This window comes from Oreochromis aureus, linkage group 6 (genome assembly GCF_013358895.1).
Source record: "Oreochromis aureus strain Israel breed Guangdong linkage group 6, ZZ_aureus, whole genome shotgun sequence".
Classification (NCBI taxonomy): Eukaryota; Metazoa; Chordata; class Actinopteri; order Cichliformes; family Cichlidae; genus Oreochromis; species Oreochromis aureus.
In genome coordinates this window covers 3616258-3644229 of record NC_052947.1, presented here as the reverse complement: position 1 = coordinate 3644229, position 27972 = coordinate 3616258, and the positions used below count along the sequence as shown (strand labels likewise).

At 44.2% G+C, this 27972-nt stretch overlaps 2 protein-coding genes across 2 annotated transcripts; one reads left to right on the top strand and one right to left on the bottom strand.

The window, feature by feature from the left end:
- The first annotated feature begins 122 nt into the window (after positions 1-122).
- On the top strand, positions 123-4472 carry rbm34 (RNA binding motif protein 34). Its single transcript, XM_039613309.1, has 11 exons — positions 123-274; positions 723-876; positions 1175-1305; positions 1384-1597; positions 2315-2374; positions 2464-2507; positions 2634-2717; positions 2809-2872; positions 2953-2995; positions 3089-3207; positions 3855-4472. The coding sequence occupies exons 1-11, from the start codon at positions 252-254 to the stop codon at positions 4194-4196; spliced, it is 1278 nt and encodes a 425-aa protein (XP_039469243.1). The 5' UTR covers positions 123-251; the 3' UTR covers positions 4197-4472.
- Positions 4473-4920: 448 nt separating this feature from the next.
- Positions 4921-8381, bottom strand: tomm20b (translocase of outer mitochondrial membrane 20b). The gene is made up of 5 exons (XM_031750841.2): positions 8133-8381; positions 6303-6349; positions 6010-6091; positions 5677-5819; positions 4921-5508 (listed from the first exon to the last, which is right to left on the bottom strand). The coding sequence occupies exons 1-5, from the start codon at positions 8254-8256 to the stop codon at positions 5464-5466; spliced, it is 441 nt and encodes a 146-aa protein (XP_031606701.1). The 5' UTR covers positions 8257-8381; the 3' UTR covers positions 4921-5463.
- Positions 8382-27972: the final 19591 nt, after the last annotated feature.

Below are 27972 nucleotides of genomic sequence, written 5' to 3'. Positions count from 1 at the left end.
TCACTGACACTTTACGTGTGTCTGTTCCTTTCCTATAAATCACCCCAGTTTAGTTATACGGTACCAAATCAGCCTAAAGCTAGGAAAACTCACAGGAACCTTTGTGGGGCTTTGCCGTGTTCTTAGGGGGAATATTTCGAAGTAGGACAGCGGTCCACTCGTAAAGAAAACGTGCGGATGTGCTGTAACATTTACTGGAGTTTAGGACATTCAGCAGACATTTATTCCAGATAAAAAGAGGAGCTGAAGCCATGAAGAAGAAAGCCCACAACAGGTTTGTTTACACACACATTTTAATAACACGAGTGAAAATATCACGACGATTAGTGAGATAACGTTAAGAACTCAGACTTGAGCCTTCGGTCTGCGGGGACCGGTGCTCCCAAAGAAACGAAGCTAGCATCAGCAGTGAGACCCCCGCAGGGGTTCAGGTTTTTCTCTCGGTTATTTGTCTGCTGGAGGAGCCATGACCTCCAACTGAGCAGGAACAAAGACCCACTCCAGAAGTTCGGCGATAGACTTCTGTGTCCTGGATCCTTTGGATTTCTCTGAATCCAACACTTACAAAGGGCAGTGGTCTCTGTAGCTGAAGCAGTGATCCAAGACTTCCCTGCTTCTTTGTGTACAGATGTGAATGAGCACACAGCTGTGCCAGTGCTCAGCTAAACATGGCACAAACAAGTATTATCGCCTGTTAACGTCAGTGTTTCTGTCCTCTGCAGAGAGGTGTCGCCAGGACAACAGTCAGCTGACTACACAGTGGGTCAGGTGTCAGGAAGCTTATTCCAGAAGAACTCTGCGGCCTCTGGATCCCTGTCGGCTTTATTCAGCACAGCAGCAGCATCCACAGCGCTGCTGTTCAAGCCTGCGCCTCTGGTGAGTGCAGCACACAACCAGCCTGTCTGTGACTGCGTGTCAGGACTTGACCACCAGTCGAAACTAAATCTGTAAAAACCAAGAAAATCTGTCTTCTTGTATTGTCATGACTTACTTATTCTAAGGTGTCTTTAAGGCACGGTGAGGTGCATTAACCTTCGCTGAGCTTGATGAAGTTTTTTAGAATTTGTACGTTTTATTTTCCAACTTTTAGTGAGCGCCTCTACTTGTTAGTGGATTATTTAAGAGGGAGGAAATGACTGAAGTTTCTTGTGGTTGTTTTGTGTTACGATGGCAGCCTGTTCAAAACAGCACAGAAACCAAAGAGCAGAAACAGAAAAGCCCACAGGTCAAAGGTCAGCCGTGCAAGGAGAAGAAGAAGCAGCCAGCTAAGGAGAAATCAGCAGCCAATCAGGAGCTGGAAAAAAGGTGAAGTGTTATTTTCTTCTTCCCGTCTCTTCTCAAACCCATTTGTTTGAAGTGCTCATTTGAATTTGCTGGTTTCAGAGAGAGTGGTTTACAAAAGGCAGACGAGGATGAGGACGGGCCAGAGAAACCCAACAGGAAGAGGAAGAGACAAACATCCGAGTCGGGCAGGGAGAACGACACAGAGTACTGGGTGATGAAGAGACAGAGGCTGAAGGCCAGCAAGGCACAGGAGACCTTGAAAAAGAAAAGGACGGTGTTTGTCGGCAACCTTCCCATCAGCTGCACCAAGAAGGTTTATTTAGTTTCTTTGTTTTATCCATCTGTATCCATAGTGACCATCTGACTGTATCTGACACTACCAAGTGTGGGTAGCAGCCTGCACTCATAAACTAAATGGATGCAACATGCAGTGTAGTTTAGTGCTGAGGTGCAGACTAATACAGTACTCGAGATTCTGCCTCCTCAGACGCTTTAGAGTCAGTTCTCCTGCGTGTTAGCTCCAGCAGCCAGGCGCCACTCCTTCCTCTGTAAGCCTCCTCGCTGCTTCTCCTTATGTGCAGAATGGAGAAGACGAGACGTAGCAGTGTTTTTCAAATGACTCTCGTTCAGCCACGTAGGCGCAGTAACAGGAGCAAATATGGTCATGAGTCAGATGGCACTTTAGCATTTACACTCTGACGTTGTACACACTCAGTATTGAGCCTCTACATCAACGGTCTGACCTCAGACTGAGCCTTGTGGATGAAGCTGTGGGACGATAACCAGGAGAAACTGGCTAAGCTGGGTCAGCCGGTCTGATCTGCATCTTCTGGAAACGCTTGTTTGATGTTTTAGCTTCTAACAGGTGTTTATGTGACAGCGTGAAAATACAACTGTTTGTCTGTACTGTGGCTCTTTCCAAGATCTTTCAGGAGACGTACAAATTGCTTCTTGTGGAATAATTGCAGTATTTATAGGACAATATAATGTGGAAGTTCAAAGACTGGCAACCTTTTTTGTTTTTTCTCAGACCCTGCGGAGCCTCTTCAGGGATAAAGGATCCATCGAATCTATTCGCTTTCGCTCTGTGGTAAAAACACCTCTGAAAAAAAAGAGAGAGAGAGTCGCCAGGTTGCTGCAACTTCTCGTCTTCAGTAACATTGTGTTTCATTCCAACAGGTCAGAGAGGACCCCTCCATGTCTCGTAAAGTAGCTGCTATCAAGTGAGTTTCTAAAAGTTGTTTATTTTTTAATCCTAAGCTTTCACTAGCTTCCCACCAACAAACTAATAGTATGGTTTCAGTTGACTCCTTTCCATTTGTACCAAAGAGCTTCTTTTCACTTCGCAGGCGCAAAGTTCACCCAAAGAAGCAGAGCATCAATGCCTATGTAGTGTTTAAAGATGAAGATGGCGTCACCAAAGCTTTGGAGAGGTCAGACGCTCCTCCTGAAACCTGCTAATGCTGTAAGACCCAAACATAGATGTGCTGATAGAGCGGTCTTTCATTCTGTCTGCCCTCACAGGAATGGCATGGAGATGGAGAAAGACTTTCATATCCGAGTGGACAGAGTGACCGACAGCTCATCTGTGAGTCAGCAGACGTCCCAGAATGCTGTGCTGTATCTGTCTCCTGGCATTTAAACTGAAATCCTCTTGTTGTCTTTCAGCATGACCACAAGCGTTCTGTTTTTGTGGGGAATCTCTCATTTGGTGAGTTCCTCTGTAGAGTTCCAGACAATGGTAAAGGTGTAGTTGTGCATGAGTGAGTAGTTTTAAGCTGAAGCCAACCTGCTGTGTCTGCAGACATCAACGAGCTGACTTTTCGAAGGCATTTCGAAGAGTGCGGGACAGTGGAGGCGGTGCGACTGGTGCGAGACAAGAACTCCGGCTTGGGAAAAGGATTTGGCTACGTCCTGTTTGAGGTACAAGAGCTCGGAGATGCTCTGGAGTAACTCTGTAGCAGAGCTGCTTCTCTGTTTGCCTTCCTGTTAAAAGGGAGTCTTTCCTTCCCACTGTCACATTGTTGGGGTTTCTCTTACATTGCTCTACTAATTGGTTCTTTATATGGTCGTTACCTTACAGTATAAAGCCCCCTGAGCAAACTGTTATTGTGAGTTGGTGCTTTATAAATAAATGTGTTTAGGCTCTGGTACAAAAACTGTTTCGATCCTCTTTGCAGTAATCTGTGGTGACCTTTGTTTGGCTTGAAGTTTGGGGCGTGTCACTGAATGAGCTCATTAGCAGCTGCCGTACACGCCCACACCAGCAGTCAGGAAATATTAAATGTAATAATTTGGTGCTCTTTGTTTTATGCTCCTGAACGGTGTATATGGCAGATGGTGGCTGTATCACCTACACTGTGTACTCATACTTTGGGAACTTTTTAAAGTCTAAAAGCTCAGAATTATAATAAATTAGAATCAACAATAGACTGTGTGTTAAAGATGGCTGTAGCCAGTGTGACATCACCCAGTGGTTTTTCCATTGTACAGTTTTTAAGTGTTAGTATCGGTGCTTTGGTCAAAGTAGGCCATGTGTTTCTACATCTCATTTTGTTTTCCTTGTGCAGAGTACCGATTCTGTGCAGCTGGCATTGAAACTGGACGGCTCAAAGCTGGAGGGCAGATCCATCCGGGTGAAGAGGTCACTGAAGAAGGAGAAGCAAAAGAGTAGCGGTGACGGCAAAGCAACCACAAGGAAGACCGGCAAGACTCTGAAGACTGGTTCTGGACGGGAGAGGGCGGCTGGTCGAGGAGCTTTCAAGTCCCCAAGGAAGGTGATGGGGAACCAGCAAAAGCTGAGCAGAAGCTCCGCTTCTTTCAAAGGAGAGATGGCAGATCCAGACAAAAAGACTAAAAAGAAAGCACTGAAGAAAAAGAGAGTGAAGCCAGACAAGTCTGTTCATATTTAAACTGTGAGGACAGAAAAAGCTTGTGATCGCTGTGACCACAGAGTCGTTTGGAAGAGCAGCAGGTTCAGAGCCCAACTCTAAGCTAACACAGCTGACATTCAGGCAGCTAAACGTGTATTCATTCTGTCACATCGTGTCCAAGGTGGAGGTTGTATACAAAGAGAGAACTTCCTCTGCCCAGCGTAGAGAGAAAGTCACAGGTCCCTCCCACAGCGCTGTGTTGGACTTGATCTGTTACTTATTCACTTATTTGGTTAAAATACGTCATTTCTTTCATTCTGTGTCAGAATTTATTGTCACTGTTTTCTTCCTTCCTACAAATCACAAGCAAAATCTCTAAATCTGGTTAGTATTGAAAGCAAATGATCCACACTAATAACATTTGAAGGCAGATGAAGTCTGAAGTTTAGATGCTGTCGTGACCTTTGACCTCAGTCTGTCACAGAGCGCGGTGGTATCCTCTCACCACCAGTGTGTTGGTTGCTGTGCAGCATCTTTCTCTCGTGTCACAGTTCATAGCAGCCTCCAGCTCTCCTCCCCGTACATCCACCAGCCTGTAGATGAGGACCATTAGACTATTTCCCAGAGTAGCTGCACAGGCAGAGCCCACACCTCCAGGGCTCAGGGGGCTTTGGTTCAGCTGTTCGGTTTAATAAAGACATCAAGCTGTTGCAGTTGTGTGCACTGTGCCAGGGTGACCAGGACTAAACACTCAACACAGCTGTGGTTTGTTCAGATTTTTTATTCTTGCTAAAGAGGGCCGTCCTCTTCAAACAGAACAAAACATATCGTCACTCTAAAAAGCGTTTCCAAGTCTAGAATGGAAAGACAGACGAGACGTAACAATAAATACTCATCCGAGCACATTCTGGTTTATACTACTGACGTTGTCACGGAGACAGCAGGTACAACCACATCAGGCAGCGTAAACCTTGTACATAATCCTGTCAGATGTGTGTTGCACCACCTTGGAGGAAGGAGCCGATTCATCTTTGAATCAAGCACAGTTGGTTATTACATACATGAGAATGTAGGAGTGGGGACAGGCCTGATTGCATCTCTTTACATTTTTGTGGCCTCGTGATTAAGATATCCTAATACCCCAAAACGGGTAATACAAGTTAAAAAAGAAAACCTTTTAATGGACAAAGGAAGAGAAACTGAACCCCTTTAGGAAGGCTGGATGGGGTCAAAGTGACAGGAGGCCGAGGTGTGGGCAGGTTGTGATGAACAAACGGGGAGCAGGGGTGGCTTCTTCTGGGCTCTCTCATTCTATATCATCCTCACTCAGACTCTGTGCGCTCACAATACGCTGCAAGACAGGAAACAAAAGTCCTCGGCTTTATGGTTTGAAGTGTGCACGACTGAGGAACACTTTAGAAATGTTTCAAAGACTCGTGAGTTAAAATGAAATAAAACTGTGCTTGACTCCATGTTCTGCATGCTGTCATAATAACTGATCCTAGAGCAATTCACGAACCTGGCTGATACTGGGCAGCTTGGTGAGCAGCATCTGGAAGACAGGTGGAGGCAGAGTCTGCTGCAGCACCTGTAGTAGCTGCTGAGGCTGACCACACACAGCGATGGCGTTGGTCAGGTGATCCACACCCTTCTCGTAGTCTCCTGTAGTCAAAGTGAAAGGAAACAAAAGCTTATAAGCTCCACATGCAGGCGTCTGTGCCCATGCTGGGTGTCCCAACAGCAGGGAAGGAGTAAGAGCCATTTTAGCGCTGCAGCAAGGTCACCACTGGCTGTACGGCAGTAAACCGTTTGACCAGTTCAGTGGTACCAGTTTAGTTAAAGAGAAAATTACCCTGAGCCAGCAACTCCTCTCCCAACTGGATTTCCTCCAGGAAGAACTTCTGCACGGCTTCAGCATCCTTCAGGTCTGGAAGCTGCAGGACAGCCAACAGTAAGCAGTCACAGCTGATTTCTGTCACATTTGTGTGAAGTAGCTTGCAGTTGTACAGCAGAGTCAGTATCAGTTCTTTGGTTTGAAGTTCTCCTATAATGTGGGTGTTAGCTTTAACACAGAAACACGTACAGCTCCATGCATGCGTGTGCAAATGTAAAGTCGTGTGGTGCAGGCGTGTAGAGACTGCTCACCTTTGCCAGGCCTGCCCTCTCTTTGGCAGCCTTCTGCTTTCTTCTCCCTGTGACAAGAACAGGAAAACTGCTCACGATGTTCCAGCCTTCGAAACATGTTTATCTTGGTTTTAACAAGAAAGTAGCCTTAAGATAGTAGCTGCTACTAACTTATAAAGTTATGAGTATAAGACAGACATAGAAAAGGGCTTAAAGCCAAACTTGTGCTTATAAATGTCTTTAGTTTTTGTTTTACAGCATTTGCTCCAAGAAGGTCAAGTCAACTATTTACTGGAAATTTAGGCCTGATTTTTGTATGCCAGTGATTATTTGTCACCCTGTTGATAACGTTCAGCTGACCATGTTTCCCATCAGGTGACTGGTAACAAGTACAAACTGCCTGGAATACAAACACTGGAATGTGAGTATTGTGTTTATACACAGTTTGCTGCTTCTGCCGTATTTCCTGAAGCAAGTTTAACAAACTCCAATTTCAAACTTTGAGTGTCCCCCAGAACACCTGAGAGCACCACGGCAACGGGCAAATAGAGAGTAAAGCCTTGATTATAAAACAGAGGACTGACGAATATGAACGTGAGTCAGTGTGTGTCATATTTATCTCAACAATCACACAGGACAGAGTTATTTTAACCAGCTTGGTCCACTGTGTCGTTGCCATAGACAGAATATGATGCTCACACATGTCAGACAGCATTACTGTCGATAGAGTCAGAGTTACAAAGCTACAAATACACAATACAGATTTTTTTCTGCGCATGTCACAAATCTGTGGTGTAACTGCCGTCTCTGTTCTTACTTACTGTTAATTGATGACTGAAGGATTACGAAAGTGCTCGTGTGAGAACACAAAATGGCAAACATAAAAGCTGGATCGTGGTTTGTAAGAAACTTCATGAACGAGCAAACGCATCAGTGTCAGTCAGCTGGTCCAGGAGCAGCAGAGGAGTCAGAGAAACTCAGAGCTGTGGTTTCGTTCACAGAGTCTGTTACCATGTACGTGAAAACCTGGAGTTTCCTCATGTTTGGATTAACAAACTGGAACAGGGCCCAATCTTCCTTGAATAACACAATAATCTCCAGCAGGCTGGAAGCCCAGCTAACAAGACATGATGCTAACTATGTTGTTGTGTAACTACTTTAAATGGAAACAGCTTTGTGAATGAGTGTGTGCTGCAGGTCACATCACAGGATAGTAAAGCCTTTCTCTCACAGTGTTTGCAGTTTTGCTGGCAGGACAAATCTGGATGAGCACCTGGGAGTATATAAATACCACCTGGTAATGTGGCCTTGGAGACAACTGTGTCAGAAGTTCTCTGAATCCAGCCTCCATAAGCTGCCCAGCGGCTCAAATTTGAAGTAGCACACCTTAGACTGGCACTGGTATATCCAGTATATTTATGTGTGTACAGCCATATAAAAGCTTCTTATTTTGTGCCCCGATGTAGGGTTAGGTAACACCAAAATAATGGTTTGTTTTGAAGCACAGCCATTAATCGTATGCTGCCCTTTACAAATCATGTCACCAGTTATTCCTACAGATCCTTTTAGAGGATGGAAGAGCTCAGGATCCAGGGAGGGTGCAAAAAATGTGATTACTGTCACATCGTGGCTTGTCAGCTACAAACCCATTAACCTACCTACCCTACCGATGTGAGAACATGAATGAAGTCCTAGCTATGCTTTGTTTAATTTACTGAATTGATTGTAGCACCCCTCCACAGCCTCTGGACAAGCTAACTGGACCGACCGGACCGAACGAAACTGCCCGGTGTGCAAACCCGGGAACCCGGTGAAGGTGAGAAAAGGAGCAGCGAGGAGGTCAACACTCACGTTCTCGTAGCCTGTTCTTGAAGTTGGGGTCATTCCGGCGTTTCCTGTCGAAGTAAATACAGTAACCGACAAACAGAGCCCCGCATACACCCGCCGCTATGGCACTCGTCCTTCCGCCCATCATAACTCGAGAGACCCGCTCGGTTTTTGGAGGATTTCGGGCTAATCTGGATTTTTTTACCTCCCGTTGTCGTTTTCTGTCAGGCGGCTGATGGAGCGGCTCAAGGAAGGAAGGACCGTAAGGACCCCACCTTTGACAGCTAGTAACCGCCTGAAAACGCCTGACTGAAAATGAGAAAAACGAGCTTTTTCTCGGGCAGTTTGCCTGCAAATGATCAAAAGGCGGGTGGTTTTAGTGAAGTGAAAATAAAAATATGTGTGGTTTACACAGATTATCAGGTACACATGATAAAACCGCAGTTTCAGCTAAATTCTATTTTGTGTTAGTTTCTTTGTAAATACGATGCACCTCCGTTATCATCTGGTTTTATGTTGAAGAACTTCTCATTTCTAAAACCTGCACACACACCTGTACAGGCAGGGCCAATAAACCGCAGATGAGGTCTGTGTCCCGCCCTACTCTGCCTCTGATTGGCTTAACAAAATATTTTGCCTTCCTTCTAACCAATAACACATCTCTTACCTAATTGACTGTCCAGTCAGGCAGCACCTTACATGTGAACATATAGGCAACCATAGACTGTATATAAAAGATGGCACCATGCAGTGGCTTTCGGCTGTTGCCGTGTTTTTTTTTCTTTTCTTTTCTTTTTGGAGCCAGAAATGAACAGAAGAGCGAAATGATAAGTTTATGTTTGCAAACAAACTGGTTTGTTTATGATTCTGGCTTCCAATGATTAAAAGAGCAAATACAATAAAAACTTTTATGTTCTTTTCTTTTTTTTCTTTCTTTTTGTGTGTTTTTCAGCTCTCCTTCCAAACTTGGTCTCACTGTTTAGAAGAACCAAACAGAGTTGTCAGCTTTTTAGTTGGAGCAATCAAGGAGAGTTCAGTGTGTAGCTGTATTAGCTGAGATAGTTCATGCTGTGAGCTTTGGAAAGGTTCCATGCGACTTTTGGGTAAAAGCTGATTACTCAGTGCCATCTCAAATTTCTGAAAGATAAGACCACTTGGGATAAACTGTTTATAGACAACATTTAGGCAAACGTTAAACACTGACAGGTAAAGTGAATAACACTGATTATCATAGAGGCTCCTGTCAAAAGGTGGAACTGTTCATTCTTGAAGTTGATGTGTTGAAGTGTCTTGAAACTGAACTGAGCTGAAAGCAGAAAAGGTGGACTTTCTTTTGTAATATTTTAACTATAAAAAAAAAAAAACCACCCAGCACGCCCCTGCGGGCGGTTTATCCTTCAAGCTCGGGTCCTCTACCAGAGGCCTGGGAGCTTGAGGGTCCTGCGCAGTATCTTAGCTGTTCCCAGGACTGCGCTCTTCTGGACAGAGATCTCCGATGTTGTTCCCGGGATCTGCTGGAGCCACTCGCCTAGCTTGGGAGTCACCGCACCTAGTGCTCCGATTACCACAGGGACCACCGTTACCTTCACCCTCCACATCCTCTCGAGCTCTTCTCTGAGCCCTTGGTATTTCTCCAGCTTCTCGTGTTCCTTCTTCCTGATATTGCTGTCATTCGGAACCGCTACATCGATCACTACAGCCGTCTTCTTCTGTTTGTCTACCACCACTATGTCCGGTTGGTTAGCCACCACCATTTTGTCCGTCTGCATCTGGAAGTCCCACAGGATCTTAGCTCGGTCATTCTCCATCACCCTTGGGGCATCTCCCATTTTGACCTCGGGACTTCCAGGTTATACTCGCGCAGATGTTCCTGTACACTATGCCGGCCACTTGGTTATGGCGTTCCATGTATGCCTTGCCTGCTAGCATCTTGCACCCTGCTGTTATGTGCTGGATTGTCTCAGGGCATCTTTACACAGCCTGCACCTGGGGCCTTGCCTGGTGTGGTAGACCCCAGCCTCTATGGATCTTGTACTCAGAGCTTGTTCTTGTGCTGCCATGATTAGTGCCTCTGTGCTGTCTTTCAGTCCAGCTTTGTCCAGCCACTGGTAGGATTTCTGGATATCAGCCACCTCCTCTATCTGCCGGTGGTACATACCATGCAGGGGCCTGTCCTTCCATGATGGTTCCTCGCCTTCCTCCTCTTTCTTGGGTTTCTGCTGCCTGAGGTATTCACTGAGCACGCTGTCAGTTGGGGCCGTCTTCGTGATGTATTCGTGGATGTTTCTTGTCTCATCCTGGACTGTGGTGCTGACACTCACCAGTCCCCGGCCCCCTTCCTTCCGCTTAGCGTACAGCCTCAGGGTGCTGGACTTGGGGTGAAACCCTCCATGCATGGTAAGGAGCTTTCTTGTCTTTATGTCAGTGGCTTCTATCTCCTCCTTTGGCCAGCCTATTACCCCAGCAGGGTACCTGATCACGGGCAGGGCGTGGGTGTTGATGGCCCGGATCTTGTTCTTACCGCTCAGCTGACTCCTCAGGACTTGCCTGACCCTCTGCAGGTACTTGGTGGTTGCAGCTTTTCTAGCGGCCTCTTCATGGTTCCCATTCGCTGCGGGATCCCCAGGTACTTGTAACTGTCCTCTATGTCTGCAATGTTGCCTTCTGGTAGTTTAGTCCCCTCAGTTCTGACTACCTTCCCTCTCTTTGTTACCATCCGACTACACTTCTCCAGTCCGAATGACATTCCAATGTCATTGCTGTATATCCTGGTAGTGTGTATCAGTGAATCGATGTCTCGCTTCACTCTTGGCATACAGCTTGATGTCATCCATGTACAGGAGGTGGCTGACAACCGCTCCGTTTAGTAGTCGGTATCCGTAGCCAGTCTTGTTAATGATCTCACTGAGGGGTTCAGGCCTATGCAGAACAGCAGTGGGGACAGAGCATCTCCTTGGTAGATCCCGCACTTGATGGTGACTTGTGCTATGGGCTTGGAGTTGGCCTCTAGTGTTGTGCGCCACATCCCATTGAGTTCCTGATGAAGGCTCTTAGGGTCCTGTTGATCTTGTACAATTCTAGGCATTCCAGTATCCAGCTGTGGGGCATTGAGTCATAGGCCTTCTTGTAATCAATCCAGGCTGTGCACAGGTTGGTCAGTCTGGTCTTGCAGTCTCGGCTGACTGTTCTGTCTACCAGTAGCTGGTGTTTTGCGCCTCTGGTATTCTTGCCAATCCCTTTCTGTGCCCCGCTCATGTATTGACCCATGTGCCCGCTTCATCTTAGCCGATATGATGCCTGACAGGAGCTTCCATGTAGTACTGAGGCAGGTTATTGGTCGGTAGTTGGATGGGACCGGTCCCTTCTTGGGGTCCTTGGGGATCAGGACCGTCCGACCTTCAGTTAGCCATTCCGGTGTCTCTCGTTAACTAGCAGCTGGTTCATTTGTGCTGCCAGACGCTCGTGGAGTGCAGTCAGCTTCTTCAGCCAGTAGGCGTGAACCATGTCGGGCCCTGGTGCTGTCCAACTCTTCATACTGGAGACCCTTTCTTGGATATCTGCCACTGTGATGGTTACTGGACCCTGTTCAGGAGGTTGCTGTGGTCTGCCCTCAGATCCACTAGCCACTGAGCATTGCTGTTATGGGTTGCGTCCTTCTCCCATATGCTCTTCCAGTATTGCTCCGTCTCCAGCCTTGGTGGTGCTGTTCTCTTATTGTTCCCTTGCCACTGAGAGTACACCTTTGCTGGTTCTGTGGAGAACAGCTGGTTTATTCTCCTGCCTTCTATCTCTCTGGTGTACCTCCTCAAGCGGCTTGCCAAGGCTGTGAGTCTTTGCTTGGCAGTTTCCAAGGCCTCAGGTATGGACAGATTGCTGTATTTCTTATGCACCTTCTTTGTCACGCCTTTCTGCAACTCCGTTAGTTGGCTAACCTCCTCCGTGCTACTTTGATCTTGCCCTCTAGCCTCCTTCTCCATGGAGGGTACTGCCCCTGTGTGGCTGTTCAACTTGTAGCCAAGCATCTCACTGATCACTGCTGCCGTAGTGTAGATCAGCTTGTTAGTGTCGGTAATCGTGGTTGTAGGTATCATCCGTAGTGCTGCATTAACATCATCTAGCAGACCTTCTGAGGGTACTTCACGTAATCTTGGTAACCGGCTACGGGGATCCAGGTTTCAAGCTTGGCCATGATCCTATCTTTCAGGTCAGTTCCTCTCGCACTCAACGATCCTTCTCCTATCGCACTTGGGGCTATGTACCCAATCTCGGGTGGGGTGATGATATCTCCCCCCTGACCTGGCGTCCTGACTCCTCCTTGCCGTAGCATTTATGTTGTACCTCGTACAACTGATATATATATCTATATATATATAGATATATATATCTATATATATGCATATATATGTATATATATATATGTATATATATGTGTATATATATATATATATATATCTATATCTGACAGGGGATTTCTTTAAATCACCCTGCCGTTCTTTGTTCAGCTGAGACACCTGAGTTAGAAAACACAAACAACTGCAGTTCTTTTCGCTCATGAGGGCAGCCATGAACACAGGATCTGCACCTCATGGCTGTCTGCGTCCTTTATTTATACAAGATGTTTCTGTGTGTGTTTGTCTGTGTGTGTTTTTGTCTGTGTGTGTGTATACAAAGGTAACGACGTCATTCAGAGCAGCGGGTTTTTCCCCTTCTCTACATTTGCATGTTCTTGTAAGACAGGAAGCGGTTAGTAGCTGCATAGGTTCATCACACAAGTTACTAGGTGAAAAGTCACATAGACATGTGCTTAATGATAAAATAAAAAGATACATTTCATATAGCTGATCACATTATACAATATTCTCTTGACATTCCGCCCTGTTTATCAGAGAAATGAAATGTACAATTCATCAGTGAGTAACTACTTGTCTTTCACATTCTCAGTTACTACATCATTAGTTACACTTCATCTTCATCTATCAAATAGGAAAAGAAGTCTTCATGATCTTCATTGATTTCAGTACATCTGCGTATGCTATGAATGATAACCTTATCATCTGTGAAATTATAACTCAAATAAAGAAGAATAAAAAATAAAATCAGGAAAAATCCAACGACAATCAACAGTCTCTTTAAAATCTGAAGTCATGTCTGAAGAATGTACATTATCTGGTATGTAAGTGCAGCATGTGGTGTTGAATAAGACACACAATCCTCCTTTCTCAGCCAGGATCATGTGCAGTGCTACACGATGTTGCATTACAGCAATTCTGAGAGCGTCTGTTTCTTGATTTTGTGCCTCGTTGACCTTGCAGCATGCTTTGAGAAACAAGCCGAATCCATAGTCCATTATCTCACTTCTGAGAGCACGTTTTCCAACTCCTGCCCACAGGAAGAGTGAGTTGAGTACCTTTTGTCCAGTTGTCCAGAGTTTGAATCCTTCAGGTACGTCGGTTCCCCACATTGAATCATGTGGTCAGACTGTTTAAGTTGAGCGTTTCTTCCTGGTTGAGGATGATGATGTTGTGCACTTTACAAAAGTCATTCTGAAGATGTGGTCGGAGATCAAAATTAGTGCACTTATTCCAGGGTGTTTCCCGTACATGGTTGTGTTAATATGCTCGGCATGTGCAAGCAGACATAACAGTCTTTCTCTGTGGTTTTGTTAAACACATATCTGTATCAGGCATTTTTCATCCAAGGTTGGATGTGATCTTGTGTCATGTCCATTAGGTGTAAGTTGTCGTACGTCCATCTTCTCTGTCTGCCTCGTGGCTTCAGCTGCTGTTGACATCAGCTGGGGTCCTGTAAGGGTGAGCTTTGTAGTCAAGGTAACCAGCAGGGTTCCCCTTCACATTGTTGCACATAGGTCCATCACACCTGCACCTGGTTGCCCTAAAGTTGATCGGATGGAGATTAGAGTGCGGGCTTACCCGACGGGGGCCCAATTGCACTGCCCCCCCTCACCCCCGAAGCAACCAAGCGTAGGTGAGGCTTTCCTAATGTGCTTCCTCCTTGGTGTCGGGGCTTCTCGGGACCTCAACCTTTTTGCAGTGGCTCTGATGTATCCAGGAGGGTCTCTCTGCAATTTTACAAGCTGTGGGTGTTGTCAATAACACTTGATATTGGCCCTCCATTACCATTTTTCCTCTTGAACACCCCTTTCGCCTGATTTCAACCTGCAAGAGACTGGAGAAAAGTCTTACGGCAGTTTATTGTTCAAAACAATATCCTTATTTTCTAGTAGTTTTGCCATCCATTCTGCCAGAGTTGTTTCTCTGACGGATTTTTCTTAAGGTTCGCTTGTCACTGGTAGTGGGAAAGGTCTCCCATGAACAACCTCAAATGGTGTAAGTTTTTGGGAGCCTTGTGTTAATCTCATCCACATTTTTACTAGGCCTATGCATTCAGGCCATGGTCTTCCTGTTTCTGCCATGCATTTTCTCAGTCTCTGTTTTATGGTGCCGTTAGTTCTCTCTACTAATCCTGCACTTTGTGGTTGATAAGCACAATGGTTTCTTATGCTGAATCCTAGTGCTTCAGAGACTTTACTGATCACATCATTGACAAAATGTGTCCCATTATCTGATCTTATCAGAGTAGGGATGCCATATGTTGGGATGAAATGATTACATAGACATTTTGCAACTGAGATTGCATCTGCTTTTTTCACTGGATAAATCTCTGGCCATTTTGAAAATACGTCTATAATCACTAGAACGTATTTTGAGCCTTGGCTTTCACTTAATTCAATAAAGTCCATGTGAATGGTGTGAAATGGATGAGGTGGTGTGGGGAAATGTCCTCTTTTTGTCCTCAGATTGTCTTGTGAATTGTGTCTCTGACAGATCGTGCATGTCCTCACAAATTCCTTTGCTGAAGTTTCAAAATTCAGAGTATAGAAGTGTGTGTTTACAACTTGGACCATCCCTCCCGTTGAAACATGGGTCGCCCCATGGGTCACCAATGCTGCTGTTCTGTGCAGGGACTTAAGAAGTACTGGTTTACCTTCACAAGTCATAAGATCATTTTCTAGCTGCACTCCACACTTTAACCATTTCTTCTGTTCTGTAATTGCTGCTGCTTTTTGTTCATCTTTAAGTACATCAAGTGGTATTTGCATAGAGGATGCAGACATCAATGTGTCTACAATTTGCTGTGCGGCTAACTTTGCTGCTTGATCTGCAAAGTTATTGCCTTTAATTATTTCTGATTCATCTTTCTGATGTGCAGCACATTTACATAATGCTAACTGTTTTGGCAATGTAATTACTTCTAACAGTGTTTTTAGAAGATTTCCATGTTGTACTGGCTTTCCAGTAGATGCAACACTACATTTTGACTTAAGGCATTTTAGGTCATTTCTATTTTTTCAAAGAACTCACACATCTTACATATTTCAAACTTTTAAGTTAGGAAAAAACTTTGCATTGCTTACAGCTCATAGCTCACAGCTCTAAAACTAGGCATTAATAAATCATATGCCTAATCATTATGTATCACTGTGATCCACAAGTATGATCACAAATTTGTTTTCCAAACTTACAAAACAAACAAACAAAAACAAAAAAACAAATTGCCGATGGCATGAAGGCTTCACGCACATGAGTCAGGACACAAAAGAAAAAAGCTGCTGCCAGAAACAAAGCAGAAGTGTGAGAAAAAACTGAGCTCACAGACAGCTGCATGTGTGAGCTTTAATATGCAGCTTCTGCTCTAAAAAACAAATAAAATAAAAAAAAAATGTGTAACTTGCTCATTAGCTTGGTAGTGTTCACATATTTAATTCAGCTTCTCAAACCTGTAGCTTTAGCTGTTGTATACAGGGTTTGGCTTATTAGTTGTTAGTGTAGGTTTGCTCTTCATCTCAACAATGTCTCATCTAGGATGACAGGTTTACAACCAGGTCAAGTGTCTCTATGCACCTGATTAGATTAGGTATTTTCCTTATTTCCTTCATCTCATATATCATTGTACTGAGTTTGAGCAAACCTTAAGCTTGAATCAGACTACTTTCAACAATTATCCACCTCACATCATAACTGACTGAGGTGCCTCTTCTTATTAATAGTATGTCATTATTAATATTATTATTGTTTTGTTTTTCCTTTTTTTAATAACAGCAATAGTATATTACAATATACTACTATACTACTAATATACAAAGTTTATTAGTTTATATTTTATTATGTATCCATCATGGGCCTGTGTGACCTGCAGCTTCACACCTTCCCAAGCTGGAGACATTTGCTTTTTCACACTCTTTCCTTGGCTGAACAATGACACAGCCTTAATATACCTTATGCATTTCTCTAATTTATTTAAAATGTTTTGTGTGAATTATCTGCTTTCATTTATTCTTTTCGTTCAGCTTGGTTGTCTTCCCAATTTTGTTTTATTGTTAATACCAATTTACAGGTTGTTATCCTTCCAATTATCAGTTTGAATACCTTAAAGATAAGCTCTAATTTAATTTAGCCTTTTGTTTATTGTCAAAGGAGTTTGCAAAGAAAAGCGTCTGGACTTCTTTAAGTTGCTTGAAGACGTTTCACCTCTCATCGAGAAGCTTCTTCAGTTCTAAGGTCAAATGGCCGAGAGTCCCGAGAGGCCATTTGACCTTAGAACTGAAGAAGCTTCTCGGATGAGAGGTGAAACGTCTTCAAGCAACTTAAAGAAGTCCAGACGCTTTTCTTTGCAAACTCCTTTGACTACGATGACCTGGATGACTGAGAATCTTCACAGACCTTTTGTTTATTCCACTTTATTCCTCTTGTATTTATATGTATTCAGTTGGGTCTGTATCCAGCCCTTTTTAAACTTTGATCTCTAATCTTTTACTTGATGAGGGATTATTATGTTCTTCCTGATATGGGTGAATGTATAGTGGGACGTTTTGTTTTCTTAGGCTTTCTCCATCTACAAGCACTAATTTGTCCGGTGCCTGGACATTTCTTTTCTAACCACTGCTCGTCAGCAGTGAGTTTGGTGGGCTGATTCCCCATTATCACAGAACTGCAAAGCTTTCTCTGGTACTAGACTCGGGGGTGGTTGCTGACACGCCCTTCTACTCCGGGCTATTCCTGGAGCGGTGTCAGTTTTATGAGACAAAGCCCAACCTTTTCCCCTTTGTCACCAGTACTTGAGCTTTTGCAGGATACACAAAGAAAACAATAAAAACAATGGAAGTAGTTCAGCAGCTTATTGTGCTGTAAAATCAACTTACTTCCAAAACACATATACATACACACAGATAGACATTTGCGCGCTAATTTGTCACGAAGTAATTCACGGTCACTTCAGAAACCACTCTAAACACAGTTCCTTGTGGCGAACGTAAACCTTATTTCACGCGTTTATTTCTTCAAACCCTTCCGTCGGGTTAAAACCAACAGTGTTTTCTCACCCTCAGTCGTCTTTTGCTGGTTGTTCAGGTCATCTGGATCCCAGCGTCGTGGACCAGGACCGGCCTGGATGCGAATTTACGCCCAGGACTCTCACCTCTACCTGGAGAGGGCTGTCGACAGACTTCGGTCCTGGCCTTCCCACGACGTCAGGATACAGCAATCAGACCTTATTGGAGTCACAGAAACGTGTCTGTTGTTTCCATCGCTAGGCTCTGTTAAGGGATTTTAGGATTTTAGGATTTTTATTATGTTATGCTCAAAAGTACATTTCATTATCTAGATGTGTTTGCTCTTTTAGTACTCAGCTTAAATGGGGAAGTTACGCTCTGTGCAGACTCAACGGGAAGCCTGCACGCAGCACAGTTCTATTTTATCTCTTCCTGTACGTCTCTGAGAATGCTATGAATAAAGGCTGACAACTATTGCAGGGTGCGAGTCTCCATGAGTCTCACCCGTGTACACGTTAACCTGTCTGAGCGTCTTTATTCTGACCTGAGTTGCAATACAGGAAAACTCCTGACATTTCTTGGTCCTTCGAGCCGGATGGGACACAACACTTTTGTGTGACCCCACAGGAAAACCTCATCGAGTCCTGACGTCGTGAGAAGCCCGCGCTGAAGTCTGTCGACAGCTCCTCTCTAGGTAGAGGATAAAAGACCAGAGACGTGACATTCGGGTTCTGGCCAGCGTTTTTAAAAGTGGTCCACGGCGGTGGGGATCGATGAGGCGGACCTGTGAGACCGGCAGTGAATCAGCAGCCAGGTGAATATTAACACTCTGAGACACCTTGCGTAAAACGTTTAGGCTTGCCCAGAGGGGTTGGTAGCATTCCTAAAAGTAAAGGCTCGCCTGAAAAAGGGCTGGAAGCATTTTTAGGAGGATTTCTAAAAGTAAAGGCTCGCCTGAAAAAGGGCTGGAAGCATTTTTAGATAAACCTCGTCCGTAAGACGTAGAACGCGTTGAAAAGGTATTGTTATTGTTTTATTTTTGGTGGTGGAATATGTTGATTTTACAGCACAATAAGGAGGCTGAACTATTCCACTAATTTGTTTACTGTTGGCCACCCAAGTACTGGTGAAAAGAGAAAAAGGTCTATCACGTGTTTCATCACGTAAAGGTGACACCGCTTTCAAGAATAGCTTGAAAGTAGAAGGCCGTGTCAACTACCTCTCTTGATTCTCGTGCCAGAGAAGGTGCCGCAGTTGTGTAGTTGTAAAGGATTAAAATGGGTAACGAAGCTTCAAAACTCACTGCTGACGAGCAGTGGTTAGAGAAAAAATGTCCAGGCGCTGGACAAATTAGTGCACGTAGATGAAGAAATCCAAAAGAAAACTATATGTCCCACGTGGGAGGGAAAATGTAGCCCCTCCGCATTGACTAAATTATAAGAAACCCTCCAAGCAGAAATAAATACTGAAAAGGATCCTAAAAAGAAAACAAAGCGTACACAAGAGTTGTAATATTTTAAAGCATGGAAAGAGGAATGAAGTGGAATGAACAAAAGGTTAAATTAAATTGGAGCTTATCTAACATTAGAGCTTATCTAATGTATTCAAACTGATAATAGAAAGGATAACAACCTGTAAATTGGTACTAACAAATGAAACAAAATTGGGAAGACAACCAAGCTGAATGAATAGAATAAATGAAAGCAGATAATTCACACGAAAATATATCAAATAAAAAAGAGAGATGCATAAGGTATATTACGGCTGTGTCATTGTTCAGCCAAGGAAAGTGTGTCTCCAGCTTGGGAAGGTGTGAAGCTGCAGATTCGCACAGACCCGTGATGGATACATAATAAAATATAAAATAATAAACTATTGTATATTAGTAGTAAAGTAGTGTATTGTAATATACTATTGCTGTTATAAAAAAGGAAAAACAATACAATGATAACATTAATAATGACATACTATTAATAAGAAGAGGCACCTCAGTCAGTTATGATGTGAGGTGGATGATTGTTAAAAGTAGTCTAAATCAAGCTTAAGGTTTGCTCAAACTCAGTACAATGGTATATGAGATGAAGAAAATAAGGAAATAACTACACTAATCAGGTGCATAGAGACACTTGACCTGCTTGTAAACCTGTCATCTTAGATGAGACTTTGTTAAGATGAAGAGCAAACCTATACTAACAAATAATAAGCCAAACCCTGAATACAACAGCTAAAGCTACAAGATTGAGAAGCTGAATTAAATATGTGGACGCTACCAAGCTAATGAGGAGTGGTGACGCGCATGGAGATTGTTGCTTTCGGTTTAGAGTGTTGTTGAGCTTTATAACTATTGTTTGCAAATGTTGCTAAATGCCTGTGACTGAGATGCTGGTTTTGCTCACTACAATTGTATAAATAGAGTTTGAATTCATTACTGTGGATGTACAGTAAGTGACCACTATATATCTTTCAGTAGTAACCTCTCTTGAGCAATAAATGCCGGTGTGTTTTAGTATTTTCTCCAGTTTATGTGTGTGCTGTGAGAATGATTAGAGGTTTCAGTTGTTTTTCTTTGACTTGCTCTTTCTGATTATGCAAAGCATGTCTGAAATACTCGTATGAAAGCATATTTTGAGTGATTTTAACTGTGTGAATGCTGTAAGTAGTAGGTTTTGAGTGATTGGGTGTGATTTGTACAAAAATAATAAAAAATAAGTACTAATAACACTACAAAGGTTCATAGTAGAGTGAGTGAACAAGTGGAGGTTTGAGAGAAAGGCAGTGTGTGTGATGATTCCTGATGTCTGAAAGGGCTCTATTTAGAAGTGTGAGCGTGACATAAAGGTGTATTGGTTTTAGATCAAGATTTAGTAGAACTAAAGAGGGTTTATAGACTATGAATACAAAGAAAAACAAAAGAGTTCGATTAGTCTGCAGAAACAGGAAATATGTGTGCCTGTGGTGTGTCAAGACAGCTCACAGAGAGAAACAGACGAGTTAAACTCTAAGAAGATGAAGCGAATGAATGTTTTAAGAAAAGTAATGAAAATGATATTAATTGTATGCTTTAGTGTATCAATACAGGTGGATTTCTCTCAACCTGGAACCTTGAGTACAGCGTCAAAAGCATAGATTAATTGGGAAAGTGCCAGTGCGAGAATACAGGGTATAATTGGGTTGAAACTGAAGGCTGAACTCATGATTGTTTAGAGATGTCCACCACGTCATAAACAAAAGAAGGTAAAATAATGACAGAAATAATTGACAACTATATTAATGAATAGACAACACATACTCAAATTGTTATATGTGAAATTATTTTTGGAAGGAGTCAGAAGTGAGATAGTTTGAATTTAGAACTCAGTGATAAGATGCATGAATTAAACCTTATTGTAACAAACGCAATGAAGAAAGCAGCTTACACTCAATTAATATGAACGCAAAGCCTTGATGCAATTTGTTTTGTTTTTGTTTGTTTGTTTTGTAAGTTTGGAAAACAAATTTGTGATCATACTTGTGGATCACAGTGACACATAATGATTAGGCATATGATTTGTTGATGCCTAGTTTTAGAGCTGTGAGCTATGAGCTGTAAGCAATGCAAAGTTTTTCCCAACTTAGAAGTTTGGCACATGCCAGACAACTTTCTTATGTAGGCATTTTGCTTTCACAGTCACACATCAGAATTGAAAAGTGTGGACAGTTAAACCCCAGCACACTTCTCCCTACTTTGCAAGATGGTGACGCTGTATGGATGAGGAAACAAAGTCACGCGCTGACCTTCACAGCACCCCACAGGCTAGTTTCGTTAATGTCTTTGTAGACGGTTCAGCGTCCAAAAATAGCCTTGGGCGGAACTGTGTAGGTTATGCGGTAACCACAGTAGACACAGTTTTAGAAGCAAAAGCACTAACTTCCTCACACTCTGCACAGAGCGCAGAACTCACAGCTGTCATACGTGCCTGTCAACTGCATGAAGGACAAGACATAAACATATATACTGACAGCCAGTATGTCTTTGCAGCTGTGCATCATTTTGCAAAAATTTGGCAGAATAGAGGGATGGTTACTTCTACTGGCAACCCAGTGCAACATGGAAATCTTTTAAAGGCACTGTTGGAAGTGATAATATTGCCAAACAGTTAGCATTATGTAAATGTGCTGCACACCAGAAAGGCAACTCAGAGGTCACTAAAGGCAAGGCAATAACTTCGCAGATCAAGCCGCAAAAGCAGCAGTACTACAAACTGTAGACAGGAGGGAGGGGTGGTAGATAAAATTTCGGAAATTTGTCAGAACATGCATGATTTGCCAAAAACATAATGCGCATAATGCACACCACCTCATCCTTTTCATACAATCCACATGGATTTTATTGAGCTAAATGAATGCCAAGGCTCAAAATACGCTCTAGTGATCATAGACGTATTCTCAAAATGGCCAGAAATCTATCCAGTAAAAAAAGCAGACGCCATCTCAGTAGCAAAATGTTTGTGCAACCATTTCATTCCAACATATGGCATCCCCACTCTGATAAGATCAGACAATGGGACACATTTTGTTAATGAAGTAATCAGTAAGGTCTCTGAAGCACTAGGATTCAGCATCAAACACCACTGTGCTTACCACCCGCAAAGTGCCGGACTAGTGGAAAGAACTAACGGCACAATAAAACAGAGACTGAGAAAATGCATGGCAGAAACAGGGAGACCATGGCCTGAGTGTATAGGCCTGGTAAAAATGTGGATGAGACTGACACAAAGTTCTCAGAAACTCACACCTTTTGAAATCATTCACGGTAGACCATTTTCACTACCAATCACAAGTGAGCCCATAGATAAGTCAATAAGAGAAACTACACTAGCCGAATGGATGACTAAATTACTTGAAAATAAAGAGATTGTTCTAGACAACCAACTGCCGAGTGACATCTCTCCAGTGTCTTGCAGGTTGAAACCAGGTGATTGGATCCTGATCAAAGTACTCCAAAGGAAAAATTGGAGTTCACCAAGGTGGGAAGGTCCTTATCAAGTGCTACTCACCACACCTACTGCCTGCAAAATAGCAGAAAGACCATCTTGGATCCATCAAAGCCACTGCAAAAAAGTGAGTGACAACCTAAACGTTTAGACGCCGACACCCCTAACTCCTGGTGATCTATTGGTGAAGGGAGGGCTGATCGGGTACACCCCGCCCTCTACTTCTTGCCGGTAGTCTACTCATCAGAGGTCACAGGTGTGTCTGGTCATCATGAAGACACTCGTCCTCCTAGTGGCTAATGTTGCACTCCTGGTGAGTTTATTAACACTCACCCGAAAGAAAAAAGGTGGTGAACAACACCACCTGCAGACAAGATGGACACATGACAACTCAAATCTTCGTGACATGACACAAGACCACATTCACCCATGGATGAACAACGCATGGTATCGATATATACACGACAGCACACCCAGGAAAGACTGCTATGTTTGCTCCTATATGCCCCCAACGACACAGTACGCCACCTTGTACGCGAAGGCAATGGACATAATTCAGGAAAAGTGTGCCGCAAGCTACGCCAGCCTTGGGTATCAATTCCAGGGAATCGTGGTCAACCATGAGGAACCTCTCCAGATAGGACTACGAAATGGCACATGTGACGAATGGTTCTGGGTTGACCTGAAAGTGAAGCACAGAAGTAAGGCTAAATCATTCCCAGTCTTTCTTGAAAACAATGGGAATTTGAGCCACAGCCTATGCTACCGCCAAGAGAACGGATCCACGCCAATGGGAAACACCACCACCAACTGCAAAGCAGTACAGACACACGCTCCTGGAGGGCCCGTGAAGAGCAGCAACATCTCAAATGGCACCTTCTGGGTGCAAGGAATGGCCTGGCTCTGTGGCCAACGGGCCTATTTTATCCTTCCTGGGAATTGGACAGGTCAGTGCGCTCCCACTTTCAAGATAACCATGGACGCCACGTCAACTTCAACGTCAACAACAAGGAAAAGACGAAGCACCCCAGACCTCAAGCAGCATGATTCCGTGTGGGGTTCCGATGTCCCAGAGGAATTTAAACTTTGGACTGAAAGACAAAAGGTTGCTCACGCACTCTTCCCATGGGTGGGGGTAGGAAAACACGCTTTAAGAATAGAGACTCTAAACTACCGTTTTGGACTTTTTCTGAATGCTTCATGTAAAATCGACGACGAACAGGATCAAGAAATTGACGCTCTATGATGCAGTAATGCAACACAGGGTAGCATTGGACATGATTCTCGCCGAGAAAGGAGGACTATGTGTCCTCTTTAACAACACATGTTGCACATACATTCCAGATAATGTAGATGCTCTGAAAACACTCAGACAACTTCGGGATGCACAACAACAAGACTATGCCACAAACACAGAAGACTGGCTTACGTGGCTTTTAAGCGGCTCTTGGAAGTCCCTGCTGATTAAAGGACTTGTTTTTGTTGGTGTTATAATACTGTTATTGTGTCTTTTCACTTCATGTGTCATACCTTGTTTGAAGAACATGGTATCACAAATGGTAACCGCTTCAATTCATGCTTACATTACCCTGTCACAGAATGAAGAAGATGATAATGAGATAGACACTTGGATATAACATACTCACAAAACCCACTATTTTATGGTGTCTTGGCTAAAAATGTTTACAAGTGGCCTGTTAAGAGATTTTCAAATGTTTCAAGTATTATTCCCACTTTCATTTGTACGTTATTGAAAGTTTATCTTTAATTTCAGTGTTAATAGTTGTTTACCCATTTATTCTTTCCATTTAATCGTATTCTACTGCTTCACTAGAAGTGAAGCTGAAGTAAAGACAAAAGCATAGTGTTCTCAGATATGATTTACCCAGGACATCTCCTCTGTACCTGGCTCTCTACGAGCCGTTTCACTCCCAGGAAGGGGAGAGCAGGACGTTCTTATCTATACACTCCCAAATACCAAGAGGGGCCCATTCTTCAGAATCACACACACACACTCTGAGATCATACAGCCACACACACACACACTCTGAGATCATACACACACACACACACATACTCTGAAACGCTATAAATAAAGAACTGCCGCATATGCTGGTGGTGAGCCTGAGACAGCAGCGCTCACCCAGCGTGCGCACGTTGTTACCATCTAAACTGTCTTGAGAGTCTTTATTTCGCCTGAAGAATGTCTTGTTTAAATATTTACTCTTTACATGGCCATAGAACTGATATAATGTTAGTGAGTTGCTATGTACATATATGGAAGAAAAGATCAAACAACAGGAGGGAATGTTAAGGGATTTTAGGATTTTAGGATTTTTATTATGTTATGCTCAAAAGTACATTTCATTATCTAGATGTGTTTGCTCTTTTAGTACTCAGCTTAAATGGGGAAGTTACGCTCTGTGCAGACTCAACGGGAAGCCTGCACGCAGCACAGTTCTATTTGATCTCTTCCTGTACGTCTCTGAGAATGCTATGAATAAAGGCTGACAACTATTGCAGGGTGCGAGTCTCCATGAGTCTCACCCGTGTACACGTTAACCTGTCTGAGCGTCTTTATTCTGACCTGAGTTGCAATACAGGAAATCTCCTGACAGGCTCGAAGGACCAATTTAAATGACAGGGGATTTCTTTAAATCACCCTGCCGTTCTTTGTTCAGCTGAGACACCTGAGTTAGAAAACACAAACAACTGCAGTTCTTTCGCTCGCGAGGGCAGCCATGAACACAGGATCTGCACCTCATGGCTGTCTGCGTCCTTTATTTATACAAGATTTTTCTGTGTGTGTTTGTCTGTGTGTGTTTTTGTCTGTGTGTGTGTATACAAAGGTAACGACGTCATTCAGAGCAGCGGGTTTTTCCCCTTCTCTACATTTGCATGTTCTTGTAAGACAGGAAGCGGTTAGTAGCTGCATAGGTTCATCACACAAGTTACTAGGTGAAAAGTCACATAGACATGTGCTTAATGATAAAATAAAAAGATACATTTCATATAGCTGATCACATTATACAATATTCTCTTGACAATATCTATATATCTATATCTATGTTTATATCTATCTATCTATCTATCTATCTATCTACATATATATATATATATATGTATGTATATGTATAAAACACCCAGCACGCCCCTGCGGGTGGTTTATCCTTCAAGCTCGGGTCCTGTACCAGAGGCCTGGGAGCTTGAGGGTCCTGCGCAGTATCTTAGCTGTTCCCAGGACTGCGCTCTTCTGGACAGAGATCTCCGATGTTCTTCCCGGGATCTGCTGGAGCCACTCGCCTAGCTTGGGAGTCACCGCACCTAGTGCTCCAATTACCACGGGGACCACCGTTACCTTCACCCTCCACATCCTCTCGAGCTCTTCTCTGAGCCCTTGGTATTTCTCCAGCTTCTCGTGTTCCTTCTTCCTGATATTGCTGTCATTTGGAACCGCTACATCGATCACTACAGCCGTCTTCTTCTGTTTGTCTATCACCACTATGTCCGGTTGGTTAGCCACCACTATTTTGTCCGTCTGCATCTGGAAGTCCCACAGGATCTTAGCTCGGTCATTCTCCACCACCCTTGGGGGCATCTCCCATTTTGACCTCGGGACTTCCAGGTTATACTCAGCACAGATGTTCCTGTACACTATGCCGGCCACTTGGTTATGGCGTTCCATGTATGCCCTGCCTGCTAGCATCTTGCACCCTGCTGTTATGTGCTGGATTGTCTCAGGGGCATCTTTACACAGCCTGCACCTGGGGTCTTGCCTGGTGTGATAGACCCCAGCCTCTATGGATCTTGTACTCAGAGCTTGTTCTTGTGCTGCCATGATTAGTGCCTCTGTGCTGTCTTTCAGTCCAGCTTTGTCCAGCCACTGGTAGGATTTCAGGATATCAGCCACCTCCTCTATCTGCCGGTGGTACATACCGTGCAGGGGCCTGTCCTTCCATGATGGTTCCTTGCCTTCCTCCTCTTTCTTGGGTTTCTGCTGCCTGAGGTATTCACTGAGCACTCGGTCAGTTGGGGTCATCTTCCCAATGTATTCTTGGATGTTCGTTGTTTCATCCTGGACTGTGGTGCTGACACTCACCAGTCCCTGGCCCCCTTCCTTCCGCTTAGCGTACAGCCTCAGGGTGCTGGACTTGGGGTGAAACCCTCCATGCATGGTCAGGAGCTTTCTTGTCTTTATGTCAGTGGCTTCTATCTCCTCCTTTGGCCAGCCTATTACCCCAGTACCAGGGTACCTGATCACGGGCAGGGCGTAGGTGTTGATAGCCCGGATCTTGTTCTTACCGTTCAGCTGACTCCTCAGGACTTGCCTGACCCTCTGCAGGTATTTGGTGGTTGCAGCTTTCCTAGCGGCCTCTTCATGGTTCCCATTCACCTGCGGGATCCCCAGGTACTTGTAACTGTCCTCTATGTCTGCAATGTTGCCTTCTGGTAGTTCAATCCCCTCAGTTCTGACTACCTTCCCTCTCTTTGTTACCATCCAACTACACTTCTCCAGTCCGAACGACATTCCAATGTCATTGCTATATAGCCTGGTGGTGTGGATCAGTGAATCGATGTCTCGTTCACTCTTGGCATACAGCTTGATGTCATCCATGTACAGGAGGTGGCTGACAACTGCTCCGTTCCGTAGTCGGTATCCGTAGCCAGTCTTGTTAATGATCTCACTGAGGGGGTTCAGGCCTATGCAGAACAGCAGTGGGGACAGAGCATCTCCTTGGTAGATCCCGCACTTGATGGTGACTTGTGCTATGGGCTGGATCCCCCGTAGCCGGTTACCAAGATTACGTGAAGTACCCTCAGAAGGTCTGCTAGATGATATTAATGCAGCACTACGGACGATACCTACAACCACGATTACCGACACTAACAAGCTGATCTACAATATGGCAGCAGTGATCAGTGAGATGCTTGGCTACAAGTTGAACATATATATATAAAAACACCCAGCACGCCCCTACGGGCGGTTTGTCCTTCAAGCTCGGGTCCTCTACCAGAGGCCTGGGAGCTTGAGGGTCCTGCGCAGTATCTTAGCTGTTCCCAGGACTGCGCGCTTCTGGACAGAGATCTCCGATGTTCTTCCCGGGATCTGCTGGAGCCACTCGCCTAGCTTGGGAGTCACCGCACCTAGTGCTCCGATTACCACGGGGACCACCGTTACCTTCACCCTCCACATCCTCTCGAGCTCTTCTCTGAGCCCTTGGTATTTCTCCAGCTTCTCGTGTTCCTTCTTCCTGATATTGCTGTCATTCGGAACCGCTACATTGATCACTACGGCCGTCTTCTCCTGTTTGTCTACCACCACTATGTCCGGTTGGTTAGCCACCACCATTTTGTCCGTCTGCATCTGGAAGTCCCACAGGATCTTAGCTCGGTCATTCTCCACCACCCTTGGGGGCATCTCCCATTTTGACCTCGGGACTTCCAGGTTATACTCGGCACAGATGTTCCTGTACACTATGCCGGCCACTTGGTTATGGCGTTCCATGTATGCCTTGCCTGCTAGCATCTTGCACCCTGCTGT

Bases quoted from the DNA above. Each gene is read 5' to 3' on its own strand.
- rbm34 (XM_039613309.1), top strand. From the start codon at position 252: ATGAAGAAGAAAGCCCACAACAG. The intron at 877-1,174 runs GTGAGTGCAGCA...TTACGATGGCAG, and splicing joins TGTTCAAGCCTGCGCCTCTG to CCTGTTCAAAACAGCACAGA. The intron at 2,375-2,463 runs GTAAAAACACCT...TCATTCCAACAG, and splicing joins CTATTCGCTTTCGCTCTGTG to GTCAGAGAGGACCCCTCCAT.
- tomm20b (XM_031750841.2), bottom strand. From the start codon at position 8,256: ATGATGGGCGGAAGGACGAGTGCCATAGCGGCGGGTGTATGCGGGGCT. The intron at 6,350-8,132 runs GTGAGTGTTGAC...TTCTTGTCACAG, and splicing joins CAAGAACAGGCTACGAGAAC to GGAGAAGAAAGCAGAAGGCT. The intron at 6,092-6,302 runs GTGAGCAGTCTC...GCTGTCCTGCAG, and splicing joins AGAGGGCAGGCCTGGCAAAG to CTTCCAGACCTGAAGGATGC.